The following is a 15,167-nucleotide window of genomic DNA, read 5'->3' as shown; positions in this document are numbered from 1 at the left end:
ATTTCAAGACTCTAAAATTATTACAGAAACAGGTTGCAATTTAGTTCAAAACCAATATTTGAAAGACTTGGTTCAGTGAACTTCAACAGAAGAAGGCTGACTAGCTTAGTGGCTTCACTGCAGGCTTCAAGAGGATAAAATATTTGGCTAGGCGACTAAAGCATTCAACAAGTAGTATACTTGAAGAAGGTGGAGCTGTCTCTAAGTTCAACTCAATGATCTGTAACCAGGAGGTCCAGACCTGGTCAGTTGGTTGATCCATCACCCAGACCCCAAAATGAGTAGGTTAACTTACTATAAATGTTGTGTTTAATATTTTATCTCTCTCACATTTAAAACTTGTACAAAGATTTTGAATCTAAATTTAATCCTATTATTAAAATAAAATTTAACTTCTAACCATTTAATTTTTGTATATAAAATATTTTAGCATAAATCACCTCAATTTAGAAAGGGAAAAAAAAACACAACTTCATTCTAAATAAAGAAATTGCTGTTTAAACTAAATCTAAATTTAGGGAAAATGGATTCAAGGCACACAACACACCACTAAATCAATGAGTGTACTATGGGCGTGGGCACCTAGTTATGCCACATGGCATGTTGAATGGAGCTGAATTTTGTAGACAAGTATACCCCAAGGTCCCTCTGCAAGTTTCAGCCCAAAAGGAGTTTTAAGAGGTGGTAAAAATGGGAGGATATGGCAGGGGGTTTATAATTGAACCCAATTCTAAAATTTGACATGTGGCCAATTGAGAGCATTCCCTAGATATACACATTACTCTACCATACGGCAGAACTAGGAGCACCCATCAATGGTAGATGGACACCCAAGACTCACTGCCCATTGAGAGAACATTCTCTACATGACCCAACCTTTGTTAGCCACATGGCATGTCAGATGGGCTTTGTGAAGAGGTAGACCCCAAGGTACCCTGCTCACATGTCAAGTTTCAGCCCAAATAAGTATGCCAAGTGCCAAAATGAAACATTGAAAACTTCAGCACTACAGGGAGGATGCATGGGCTATGAGTGGGTGCATGGACATACATGGGAGGGTATATGACTGAATTTGAGTTTGCAATTTGACAAGTTGCCAATACAGACCTAACCCCATCTGTCCAGTTGTCAGAATTGCCACATCATCCTGCTAAATCACAGAATTTTTGTTGCTTGTCAAGACAAGCTTGTCTACACTGAGCATGTAATGGAAATTTTGCCTACTTTAGTTTTTATTTGCATAATTTTATTTTATTTTTTTATTGGTTTATTCAGTAGATTTTCTTTCCTATCTTAAATGTTGAATAGACATTTTATTTACTTTCCAACGTATTACTTTTTAAAAGTCAACAAATTTCAGTTCATCTATGAAATTTCTTTGTAATATTACGTTCTTATTTGTAATTTTATTTTTTTACTCGATCTGATTATGTGATTTCATACGTTTTTTTTAGTTGAGGAGATAGTTTATTTTGTATAATTCAGTTTATTATGTTGAATGAAAATGCTTTCTGGATGCAAAAAGTGAACAATTGTAACAAAAGTTTAACCAGAACCTGTGAAGAAGAATAGAACTGAGAGAGACAGAGATCGAGGGAGGAAGGCTCATGCGATAGAAGGTGAACAACCTATCTCCCAGCCAGTCTCTTTATATTAAATCTGAAACAATTACATAATCTGAGTAGGACTCTACAGCTTAATCATAACAGGAACCTAATGCCTAGTTACAATAGGAAAGAAAGAGATGACATAACCTAAACTACTTAGTAAACAACTTAGTCTAACTTGGAGAGGACATAAAATAACAATATCACATTGGGACAAACCCCCAATTCGTGACTCATATCTTAACTGGTATATATCCACCTAGACGAAAGATAAGATAAAAACACAGTGCAGCAAGCAAGCAAAACAGTATATATAAAAGAGTAATATTAAAAATAAAAATAAAAAATAAAAAAATAAAAAGAGAAATAAAAAAGGGGGTAAAGTTAATCCTCCCATGTAATTATCTGAAAATTCTCCAAGAGAGTACAAGCTCAAACACCAGAAAGTTCCTCCTTTGTGGAAGCCCAATCGATCAAGTTATCTGCCATTTATCACAGATAAAGATTGAAAACTCTGGTCTTTACCTTGAAAGATCTATTTTTTTTTACAGCCACATCACAAGAGAAACTGCATTAAGCACTGTTTTCCAAGGGTCTTCTACATTTGGTAAGGATTTTCGTATTTTCTGATTCTAATATCTATGTGAATTACATTTTCAATATTGCAGTAGTTATGTTTTAAAATATTTTCCATCTGTTTATTCCTCTCTGAGGCGAGCGAGAATGCCGCTAGGGAAAGGAGCTAAGAGCTAACCCTTACCCATCCCTGCTTCAATGAATAGTAGGGCTTTACTATTGGCAGATCGGACTTTCAAGGGTTCTTTCCCGATGCCAGGTATTGGCAGATTGGACTTTCCATCATGCTTATTCCTCTTGAGGCTTCTGTGGAAGAAGCAACCTCAATGCTTCTGCCAATTCTAACCTCAATGCTGTACTTCTTGGCACAACTCAGGCTAGGTTGTGCTGGCTTGGCATCAACCATAGTGCACCTCAAGCACATAAACCACCCCAATCAGGATTTTTTCACCGTAAGTCTGCCAGACTAAATCATACTTTTTGACATTAGGATGGGTTGCTTGTGCTTATATTAAGTTATCTACAACCATGGTTTAAAGTATCTCCGATACCGATACGATACTCTCTGATACGTATCTTAAATTTAGCCGACCGATACAATACACACCGATACGATACATGAAATTTTTAAAATCCTTTCGTATCGATATCCTATGATACATACCGATATGCACCAATACACACCGATAAGACACAATACGCACCGATACGTTCCGATACTCCATGGAAAATATAAAATCAAGGTGAAATGTATGTTTCGGTATGTATCGGTATGTATCGGTGAGTATCGGTATGTATCGATTGGTACGTATAGGTGAGTATCAGTACATATCGGTATGTATCGATCAATACGTATCGGTGAGTATCGACACGTATCGGTATGTATCGGTAAGTATCAGTATGTATAGATACAGTGCGCTACGGTCATATAATGGCCAAGATAGGTAATTTTTCAGAAAAACACAATTTTTTGAGGGGTTTTTGTTCCAAAGTCGCTACCAGCCATATTTCGCTCTAACTAAAGTGGAAATCAAAGTTGGGAACAAGGATTTTACATTTATGGCACAACTACAAACCTTGAATTCTTAATGTGATACCCTCAATTTAGTGTTTATGCATAATACATATTATCAATAATTTTTTTTAACAAATTTTTTTTATGCAAAAGTGTTTCCAATTCATTTATGTGCGTATCTTTAGCGTATCTTAGCGTATCTCCGATACGATACGATACCTTCTGATACATATCTTAATTTTGGCCAACCAATACGGCGACCGATACCGATACTTTAATCCTTGTCTACAACATGAACATTGTTTTAGATACCCATTTGACTTATATGACCTAGAAAGTAGAGCAATTATACTAGATTCAAGATTACTATGACATATCATATTATACACAAAAAAAAATATAATGTATTAAATACATTCACACATAAGGCCTGCTTTGGCAGCAGAGGGCTGAACCACCCGAGGCTCTAACCCTAGCTAAATAAGGCTAGATTTTGGCTTTGTATTTTCCCACCCTAATGCTGCCCATCCAAGACCCCTGAACCAGCCTGACTGAACCCTACTTCAGCATCACGCTGGGCTTTTTCACCTCTGCTAAGACACTACTAGTCATCTACAGCATGAATATATTACATTTTATATAATTCTCATTTTACTATATAGGCTACAATCATATAGTCTAGTATAAACTATGGGAAAAAGATTCGTACGCTGCCAGAATGCAGTTTCCCTCCTCTCACGTATTTTTTTTTTTTCTTTCTCCTGTTTTGAATACATGGGACCCATATAAAGGATACTTTTTCATGACAGACATTAGTGTGGCATGCAGAGTCCTTCGCACATTGGCAGCATGGGAAACCCCCTCCCATAAACTATACTGTCTATACTAGATACAAATAAACATCATATATTATACAATATTTATTTAAATAAATATACCCTGAATGCCTGGTTCAGTCAGGGCAGGACTGAATTAGCAAACATCTTAAACCTAACCAAGTCTGACCTGAAACCTTGGACATATTTCACCCTACATTCAATGTTTCGAGGTGATTTCAAGTATGAGGCTTAACATGCAGAGTCAAGCTAACATGACAATAGCAATTATGAAGACAGTATTTTTAACAGGAAGTTCAACCCAGTCATGTGCTTTTGATTTACTAACAATTCAGATACACCCATGGGCCATCGTTGTCAAGGCGTTGGCAACGCCTTGGCATCCAGGTGCCTTGGTCGACGTGGACGCCTTCTTCGACTAGGCAGTCGCTTTTTTGGTATCGCCTTAATTTGGAACCCTCTCCAACACCTAGGGTCGTCTAGACGCCGTGACAACTATGCTATGGGCAGAGGGCTGACAATATTAATTACCTACAAGTTACAAAACAGAAAGCAAACAGTACCCAATAACAGGATTATGTTTCCTTTTCTTTCAGGGGTACTTAATTCAGTTAATTGAACAATAATCTTCTGATGCAAAATAACCAAAAGGATATCACATATGCAAGGATACAGAAAACTATGCAATACAAAGAACCAGAAGAATTACCTAGTTAAAAAGCATCACTCACAAATAAAAAATATTAAGAGAACCTGTCAATAAATTTGGGCCCCACCTGACCTGCCACATGGCAGATAATGCCTTTGGTACTGCATTGGAATGCAGTCCCACCAGGCCCACACCCACCCACTAAATAAATAAATGTCTATTTATGAAAGATTGAATTCATTCACCTTTTCAACTGAGAAATTTGCTTCTTAACAGCAAAACATAACTTTGGGCTAACTGTGACAAACATCTGACGTAAGACAGTCCCACTAACTTCTCTATCACCCTTCACAATCTTATTTCTCTTGTGACCATCCTCACTTGTGTCAAACTTCAGTTCATTCAGTCCTTCTGAGGAAAGAGAATGCTGTTGCTCTTTTTGAATTAATTTCATTGTCAAAACAGTTGTTTTCCCTGTTCCAGACCTTCCTAAGATGAAGGTACTTCTAGGGAAAAGAATAATCTCCAGCTCCTGATCTGTTACTTCAAATGGAAGATCAAGTTCTCTACCATCGCGTCCAGAGAGAAGATGTCCAACCATACCTGATGATAATGAATAGAATTTCATCAGCAGCAAACTCTCGCTCACCATTGAATTCTCAACATAGCTTCTGTCATCAATGTTGTCATCATTTGAAAGCTTTTGAACTTCTGCGCTACATATGTCCTTGTACTGAACAATATTCTCAGAGTTTCGCCAGCTCATGGGAACTTCCAGATTCCTACATGACAACAAATAAATATATAATAGACATAAAAAGTAACAAAATTAGAAAAGAGCTCTAAGAGTCTCATTTAACTGAAGGTATATTTCTTTTGATTCAAACAACAATTGACTCTCAGACCAAATGCATAACAATAGCCAAAGAAGTTCGGGACAAGAAGAATTGCGTAGTAAAATGTAAGAAACGTACATATATTAAAATATATATGTTGAAAATCCCATAAAAAAAGGTCCATACTGCTTAACTAAGGGACACCAAGGGTGGAACGAAATGAGAAAAGGAAACAAAATCCGAAAATTTTCCAGTCAATGCATGACAGGCACAAGTTCCCATATATCTGAGAGACAAAGAAATCAACATACCCATCCATACGTTTCACTTTGCAGCGATTGACAAAATCATCTGTGAATGCTACAAAGACGTTATCCAGACGTTTAACAAGTTTTGGAATCTCCTCTAGTGGTAAAATATCCCAAATCTTCAAAACTTGCATATAGCTTTTAATATCAACAGAACAAACAATATACAAATTTCCAGTCTTGAACTGTTTCACAAGATTTACAGAGCTGTCACAAGTGGGGTCTATATTTGTTTTTTTGGGGCGCCATCCACTGGAGAGCCTCAGCAGAAGATTAATCACTGCCTTTTTTTTTTGCATCGACTTCAGTTTCCCAAAAGATTTCCTAAAGTTTTCACTGAATAGAACCTGGAAATTTGGAGAAACATTAACCGAAGTTAAATACAAAAATTCCCTGATCCCGTATTAGAAGTTTACACTCCAAATAACAATATTGAAGAATACTGTAGTGAGAGGAAAGTGAATTCTTTTTAATTAATTTACCTTCCACCTTGCATTTTTGAAAAGCATTGAGTCCCCATTAAGTAAATCACCCATCTGGTCAAGCTCTTTCTTGACTTGCAATATTGCTTTAGCCATATCTTTGTCATCATCAACATTGAAAAAGCACTCACGCTTTTGGGCATCATAGACTAATTTCGACCAGATAGATCCACTCTTTATCAGAGTTTCTCCATTTCCTATAATCCAAAGGCAATGTCTGCCAAAAGATAAAAAAACCAAATAAATAAATTATGATACAAATTAACCACATTTACTATCTTCAACATATAGGCATTAGAATAAACCCTTTTGAAGCATATAGAAGACATACTTGGCCCTTGTCAGAGCCACATTAGCTCTCTGAGGAGACAAAAACCCAATTGACCCCTGCTTATTGGATCTGACAGTAGAGAATATTATGATATCCTCCTCACTTCCCTGGAAACCATCAATAGAATTCACTTTCACCTCAAAGTTACTGTTTGTGTCGTATTTCCCTACAATTTTCTCTTGAATTGCAGCAACTTGAGCATTATATGGAGAAATAACACCAACGCTGAGCTTCTCTCTTGAGGCATCCCAAGCTAGAAAATTTGCAATATAATAATTCTTCAGAATTTTCAGGGTTAGAATGAAATAGTCTAGAATCAGTACAGGCTGTGGTTTTTTTTTTTAAAACTTAACTACTATCTACAAAATGAGAAAGCATACCAGAAATGCATTTCATCTGAATCTAACGTGTGATTGGTCAATGTTCGTACTTACATAGTATCAAAATCCAACTTGGTGGGAACTTGAGTATCATGAAGTGGTTAAAAAGCTTTACCACAGAGCAAGTTCTTATGTATTAGTACTATGGCCTAAATAGGGGTATTAGAAAGTAAAAATTTTCATGGATGTATCACGGAAATGCATCTATACTCTTCCATATGCTTGAATATTTATGATAACAAAGCAAAATGTGAAGGAAATGAATGAAAACTTTGCAATTACATACAACATACTTGTTGGAAAGCACATCTGAATAGAAATAGGTAGAACCAATGCAAGTTCTAGTTTAGCTACCCCTATAATAAATTTATGGATCAATACTGTATTTGAATATGGCATTAGTAAATAGTAATCACAAAGTCTGCGGGAGATATCCGTGAACATATAGTATTTGTTGAAGAAAAAACCAAAAAAGCAAAAGTTAGATCAATGACAAAATCAACTTCACCAAAGCCCAGGAAAACACTTTAAGAAACAAAATAAAAAATAGAACACATGGATGAGCTAGCAATTTAAGGCTTGGTTAACAGTGGCTGCTAGAGTAACAGAACTTAAATTCCACTTCTTAGGTGCAATTATAGCTATACTGTTTGTATGGAATAATTATGCCTATACTGTTTGTATGGAGTTTAAGTCTGTGTGCGGGTTAGGTAGGTTTACTCAGCATCAATACATTCGGTTATGCCAGAATGTTAGGGAGGTTTGTGTTGAGGCTTGAGAAAGATTCTTTTGGTGGTGAACTAGTATGTTTAGACCTTGGAGGCAAGGGAAAGCCAGGATGTTTGATGGTAATGAGGAGTCGAGGACCCAGTGCATAAAGTGGCCAAGAAAGCAACATGTCAGTGTCATTTTGGTTCTGTTGTCCCTGAATTCAAGGAAAAGAAGACTCTTCACTACTGTTTCACCTAAATGCTCTAACTGTTAGGGAAGAGCAGCGTAAATGTATACATCAACACTCCCTCCCCCCTTGTGCAAGCTAAGATCCTATAGTCCTTGCACGAGGAGCTCACGCAGCATTTCCTTTGCGTGGAACCAAGGGAGAAGAAAAAATGTCGGGAAAACTCTTATGATGCACTTCCCAGGAGTCGAACACTTGACCTCCCTGCTCTGATACTATGTACTACCGTTTCACATAAAATCTCAAACAGGAAACGTAATGTAGTACTGTATTTGAAATACTCAAAACATTAGCCAGTTGACAAGGATCTATAATCAACGAATAATTCAGATGCAATTGAAGAGGATTTGAAGTGACTAAAACAGAAACTATGGAGGGAAAACACAACAGGAACCGAGAGTGGCAAATGGTAATTTCCATCCCCAATTTACGGTTTAGAAATTAGGGGAATAAATCCCAATCGATCTCTGATTTATAGGAGTGAATTTGAATCACCAAAGGGAGACAAAACAGTAACTTTACTTCTTGAACACAAATAGTAACTCGATTCAGGCTTTTGAGAAGAGAGGGGAAGAATTGATTTTATGCAAATATCTCAAGATCCAGCCATCAGAAAGATACTAAATTTGAATCGATTTCCAAATTAGGGTTCTTGAAGGTCTAGTCAAAATTTGAATTCAACGGATGACTGAATTGCTTAATCCATAAAAACTCATTGCATCCAAACTTCTAAAAGACTTGAAGAAATGAAAGAAAAACTTGAACACTTACTTGAAGGTAGCAGAATAAGGGATTGGATAGATAACATAATAAGAAAACCAGTAGCTTGTAGAGGAAATTAACAATATCAAACCATCTGGGCTTCACACCGCAAGACGTCAATTGGATCAAACACCAATTCCATCACCTTGATCAGACACAACGAAGTTCTCCAAAGCAGGATGAGAGGCTAGCAGCAGCAGCAGAAAATTGATGGTTGTTCTAAAAATCGTGGGAGGGAATGACCCTTTTGATCCCTTTTTATCGAAGACAAAAACTATAATTAGAATGGTAGTGGGAATCCCCAACCGACTCTAACTTTGACAAGAGTTAAAGTCCTAACAAGCCTGAGTTTTAAGTGACAAAATAAGAAATAAAATAATGAGGTGGAAAATAAATTCGCCTTCCCCTAACCGAGCTTGACTAACGACTTGGTTTGTACAAATAACATGTGGGGAAATAACATGACTTAAACTGAACTAATTGAACCATAATTGAACCAGGTTCAACTGGAACTAAACATAAACAGAAATAAAACTAAGTATTGGAAACTAGAAATCATCAACAAGGTAGGCCACATGCTGGCCACTCTTGTTGGCCTTCTTCGTATGGATGTAGGTCTTTACATCTTAAGCACTGTGATGACAGATTACCACAATATTTCAAATTTGTTTTAAGTTTCTCCTACCACTTTCCAACAAATCAAATGAACCTCAAGACCGAAAACCAGATGAACTAATAAAGTATCTTCTATATTAATTATTACAGAACTTGTTTACATAGCTTCCAGAAAAAGGTCAAGAGTTGGAATCAAACACATTTTTTTTTATCAATAACAGCAAAGGATTTTATTAATGAAAAAAAGAGTACAGAAGCCCAACAGGGCAGGAAAAGAAACTGCAAATTAAAGTAAGCGCAAAAGAAAAATATCCTGACCAATCCTGCAATGGGACAGAGCTCCTGGAGCTCCACCTCATCCTAAGAACACCTTCTCTAGACAACTAAGTATGCCACATCATTAGCTGATATAGGCATCCAGCTTGCTGAGAAATCCAACTGAGATGCCAAGGATCTGATTTGCCATAACATAAGAACCTTTTTTTCAATTTATCGGCTCTCACTCTTAACATTGGAATAGCCAGCCAGACTACCATTAACCAAAACCGAGAAGCTGGGGGAAGAGATATATCATATAGCACTAAACCCAATGAACAAAAGTTGGGGGAAATCCCATACGATGCATAACCTAAGCAATGAAGTCCCATCTCAAGGAGACGAAGGCTTTATGGATATCAATCTTAATAAGAGCAGTAGGAGAATAAGATTTTCTGTCGAGTCCCCTAACAATTTCACTGCAAAGAAGGATATTAACCGTAATACACGTACCAAGAATGAAAGTAGACTAATTGTCACTGACAAGTAAATCAACCACAGCCTTAAGTCTGGTAGCAAGAATCTTGGCAATGAACTTATACAACAGATTGCAAAGAGCAATGGGCCTAAAGTTGGGCACAGAAGAAGCACCTTGCTTCCTAGGGATCAGATAGATTCCCATCATGGGCCAAAATTAAATACCCTTGACCCCTTAATAATAAAAACCAACAGTGGCTTCAGAAGTTCCACAGTTTTTTTAGGGAGCTCAAACCATTTAGCCTGCTGGCTCGCGTGTGCAGGATTTGTGGACAAGCTACAGTGCACACGAGCTGGGGCTGGCCTTGGCTGTGTGCAGCCATGGGCCTTCTTTGTGTGCCACAGCCTTATACCTTGAGCAACAAGTGTGCGACCTCACTGGCTACAGCCACTTGGCATAGCCACCTGGCCAATCACCAACTCAACATCATCAAACTACAAAACTCACACTCTACTACTACCACCTCACCAGATGGGCCCCATATTTCCTTAAAACATGTGCGATACCTTATGTAGGCATTTCATTAAACATTGATGCCATATTGCAGCGACCAAACGAAAATGATTATAACTTCTTCAACCGAACTCAGATTGAGATGAATCAAGATGCGTTGGATTCACAACTAGATGCTCTAAAATATTCCAGAAGGATCCATCAGCTGAAACTGCCATATGGAATGACTAAAATGCTTCCAAATCTTGTGCAGACCATAACTTTCGCATTCTAAGAAGGATCGAGGCGATTCCAGATGTGTTGGAAAGAATATTAAACACTCTACAACTTTCTAGAAGGAGTCAACTACTGAAACTCCCATTTGAGATGACTAAAATGCCCCCGAACATAAACTTTCCAAAATTGCCGCAACTTACATGGCGATGCACAACAAACACCACCAACATATCCACTGCACACATGCAACCTAGAGGTATTGACACTGAGCACTGACATGTCATCAGGTGACTGTACATTGCCACATCATCATCTCAGGCCACCTCATCACTGATACATGGCCAAGGTTGCCAACAAGGACAACCTATATGCAACACTTCCCAGGAGTCGAATAATTTGCCTCCCTACTTTGATAGTATGTTTGCTACAGTTTCTCCTAAAAGCTCGAACTGTTAGGGAAGGGCAGCATCAATATATACATCAACAGGATCCATGTATCCAGCCCCATTTAGCTGGGATAAAGCTGAGTGAGTAAGAATGCCATGACGGGCATTAAACCCAAGAAAAAAACCCTTGGTTAGATTGGGGCTATTAGAAAATCAATCATCTAAAACCCCTCTATCTTGTGGTCATTTGGAAATTTAAGGAAACAAACCATATCAATCATCTAAAACCCTCCAGTCCTTGTGAAAGAACCAGACTCAGCATTGATTTTTCAAAATATCAAAAGAAAATGGTATTTGATCTTACAAAAGAATTTCTTTTCCTTCAAAGTTTGTATCAGTTTGAAAACTCAAACGAAAATTCTAAACAAAACGATAAAGCATAAAGGATATCTTAGAAGACAAGTTCATATGATACTTGGTGATTTAGACGTCATAAAACTCTTCAAAGAATTTGAGTTCTCCACTGACTTCTCTACTGCAAAGCCTACAACCAGAACATACCTTTGAAAAGATTCCGCAATACTTTTACGACAACTGCTACCTCCACCAGATTTTTTAGACTATGTCCAACATCATCCGATATCTCTCTTCCATCAGGGATATTTATAAAGGAGTAAGGCCCATACATAGGTTGAGGAAGATAGTGTATCTCATAACATTGATCCTGAACACTTGGTGCATCCAAAATCTGGTTGCGGTAAAATTTTGCATTTGGGAAAACACTGATTTTAGGATGCATCCTATACTGCATATTGAGAAGATGCTTTGGATGTTTAAGTAAACTCAATCTCTCAAACAGACTCCTTCCAAAACCAGCTTTTTCAGAAACCTACAAATGAATAAATGTTAGAGAATCACTCTATCATCAGTTGCAACATAAAGAGCATATGCAATACCCACATTGGATAGATCAACAGTATGTCCTCATAGAGGGACAAAACAAATGGTAGCCAGAAAAAAGAGCATATGCAATACCCACATTGGATAACAACTGCCTAGTGCAGCTGGTGAGCCGTAATGCATGAAAAGCTCATGCTCACCAGGTCTCGAGTTCGAGCCTCCTAGCTGTTATCTACTTCCCCTTCCTACCTATCAAAAAAAAAAAAAAAATGGTGGCCCAAAACCACAAATTCATTCATGCAACTCTGTTGCAATGTACCTCTAGGAAAAAGGTACAAAAAAGAAAGAAGAAGAATAGTTTAAGTATACCTTGCTTTTAATTATTGCAGGTAGCTGACACTGATCACCAATGAGAAAGGCATGCCGTATACCTGGGAGTTGTAAAGGTATTGCTGATTCACATTCTTTTAACTGAGCAGCTTCATCAATAACCAATACATCCAAATGCTTTATTTCAAAACGACGCAACTTAAATGAACTTGATGTTGTGCAGAAAATTAAAGAAGCAGATTGAAAACAATATTTTCTTATGGAATCTTTGTTCATAGAATGAGGAAGATCAAGGCTTATCAGAGAATCAAGAAGAGATCGTAGAGTACAGAGACATTGGTTCCTGATCTCGGCCAGTGCGACAGATGTAGAAAAATTAACCCATTCAGATGCAATTTTATCCAGAGGAGGTGTTACAAACCCATATTCTGAATGTGAAAAGAGTTCCTCTAGCTCTTTCTCAACCACAGCATTTTGAAACAACCGAATTTTAAAGGATTCCAGCAAATAAAGCAAAGAATCCATGGATTGGATATTCTGTGGCAAGATGAGATTTTGGGGCAGATGGGTGCACAATGCCCTGACACATTTTCCTAGTGGTTGTGCAACTGCCTTGAATCGCTGCCTTGTCCACTCAAGAAATGATAGCACACCTTCGCAAGTTTCATTCTCCAAAACTACATCAATCTTGCTTCTTTCATTTTCCAAGTAAATACGGTACTGCGGAACACATTTCTCCAGAAAATCTATCATGGACTGAAAGTGATGTTTCCATCCAGTTAGTCTTGCAAAGCATTCCACAAGCCTATCCACCCTAAAATCCAAAAATATTTCCTCAAGATCATAACCCACTTCCAGATGATCCTTATTTCCAAACAAAAGCACATCCACCAAGGAACAACATGAGCTATAATCTCCATATTCAGTTTGCCTGAACCTTTTAACCAGCTTAAGGACACGTGAAGCCACCTCCTTAATTGCAATGTTTGTCGGAGCACATGCCACAGTTCTGCACTTCATATTTAAGGCACTAAAAAGCAATGTGCTGACTGTTTTAGTTTTACCTGTGCCTGGTGGACCCCAGATAAGCTTAACAGAACACTTGTGATTGCACTGCATTGTAGAAATAGAATTTAGCACTGCACCAGTTTGGGACTCATTCAACTCAGATGATATACTGTTTCCAAATCTTTCAGCACAAATGCGATCCTGCTCTTGAGAAGAACAGATATTACAGCAATTCTTGACCTAGAATAAAAAACAAAACAACCAAATAAATTCATGAAATCATAGTATTTACACAGTACACTAGACCTTCTATTTCAAAGAAAAATTATTCCCTAGGGAACTATCTCTTATGTTTCTATTGTGGACATAATAAATAAATAAATGTATTTATAAAACCATTAAAAAAATTTAACAAAAACTTTTGTACAACTTTGGAAACACCATCCAGAAACTACAAATAAGTATAGAAAGCAAATTTCATCATGCTAAGCTTGGCAACACTAGGTGGTGCCTGAAACCTAAAGAATGATTCCTAAGGTACATCTCCAACCATGGAGAACTCCCATTTTGTGAGACAATAAATGCCTCTCCAAACCATTCACAATATTTCTGTCACTTTTCATTGATTGGATTGTTAGATTCATCCAAACAACCATAAGGAGAGACCCTAACTATACAGTATTTAAGCCTCTTCTACGATCAATAATGTCCTTTTCCATTTCTAGCCATTCTCACTCTACAGATCTGGGTTTAGGAACATCCAACCAAGTAAAATGTCAGTCAACAACTCCTACATGAGAAACCATCAGGATATCCTGATTCCTGAACCTAGCCTTTCATGTGCACCTTGGGTTCTCTGCAACTGTGTGTTTGTAAATGCACCTTAACACCAAACATAGAACAAATAATTCCAATTTTCATACCATTGCATTGTCATCCAGAATCTCCTCAATAATTTTCAAATTTCCTTTCCCTTGCAAGGCAATCCATATTCTATTGTTTGTTGTAACATTTGTAATGAAAAATGCAAAAAGTGAATCCAGCATCCCCTCTATGATTTCAATAGATTTTGAAGCCATGATTTTTAAATACATAGATGAGTTCTCTCCTGATTGTTCATTGTCTGAAAAGCCCTCCTCAGATTGTTCATTGTCTGGAACTTTAGTGACTAGGGCAAAAGTCCACGACCTCCCATAATGTTGTAAAGCTTCAACATATTCAGGTACTCTATCGGACAAAACATAAATGTCCCCAGGCTTTGGTTTGTAATCTTCCGTGCCACCCAATCTTGACTTGTTCCTCCAAGAGTCAACCCTGATCTCATATAACAGTGAACCATATGGCTTAGACTCTGAAAGGGGGGTCACTTTTGCTCTCGGTGCCTCTGAGATTTCCTTCATACTCGCACATAACTCAGCACGTATATCCTCTAATAAAGGGAACTTAAAAGACCCAAGATAATGCTCTACCGACTCAAAATATATTGGAATCTTTTCCACCTGCAATAAGCATTAGAAAATGGTTAAGTTCAAAACTTAAGGCCAAGAAAGTTCACAGACTTCATTAAAATTAAAATTAATTGATATCAGCATTAAACTAATGAAGATAATCCAATGAAGGAGAAAACTACAGTAATCACAAAAAGTAGTAGCATTAGTAGAGAGGTTAACTGATAAAAAGGATTTAAAATTCGATGACTAAAGTACAGGCGAATTATCATAGTAAA

The 15,167-nt window shown here is 37.4% G+C and overlaps 1 protein-coding gene across 3 annotated transcripts in view; it reads right to left on the bottom strand.

Annotated features, from left to right (window-relative positions):
* Positions 1-15,167, bottom strand: part of LOC122081929 — a 59,236-nt gene that overhangs the window by 39,659 nt on the left and 4,410 nt on the right. For all 3 annotated transcript variants that reach the window (XM_042649348.1, XM_042649349.1, XM_042649350.1), the window contains 7 exons: positions 14,365-14,940; positions 12,473-13,681; positions 11,765-12,092; positions 6,641-6,893; positions 6,310-6,526; positions 5,831-6,174; positions 4,929-5,465 (listed from right to left, as the gene is read on the bottom strand). In XM_042649348.1, the coding sequence (XP_042505282.1) occupies positions 4,929-5,465; positions 5,831-6,174; positions 6,310-6,526; positions 6,641-6,893; positions 11,765-12,092; positions 12,473-13,681; positions 14,365-14,940 (3,464 nt within the window). The remainder of the gene's footprint in view (positions 1-4,928; positions 5,466-5,830; positions 6,175-6,309; positions 6,527-6,640; positions 6,894-11,764; positions 12,093-12,472; positions 13,682-14,364; positions 14,941-15,167) is intronic.

Source organism: Macadamia integrifolia, chromosome 6 (genome assembly GCF_013358625.1).
Source record: "Macadamia integrifolia cultivar HAES 741 chromosome 6, SCU_Mint_v3, whole genome shotgun sequence".
Classification (NCBI taxonomy): Eukaryota; Viridiplantae; Streptophyta; class Magnoliopsida; order Proteales; family Proteaceae; genus Macadamia; species Macadamia integrifolia.
This window is presented reverse-complemented; position numbering and strand designations above follow the sequence as displayed.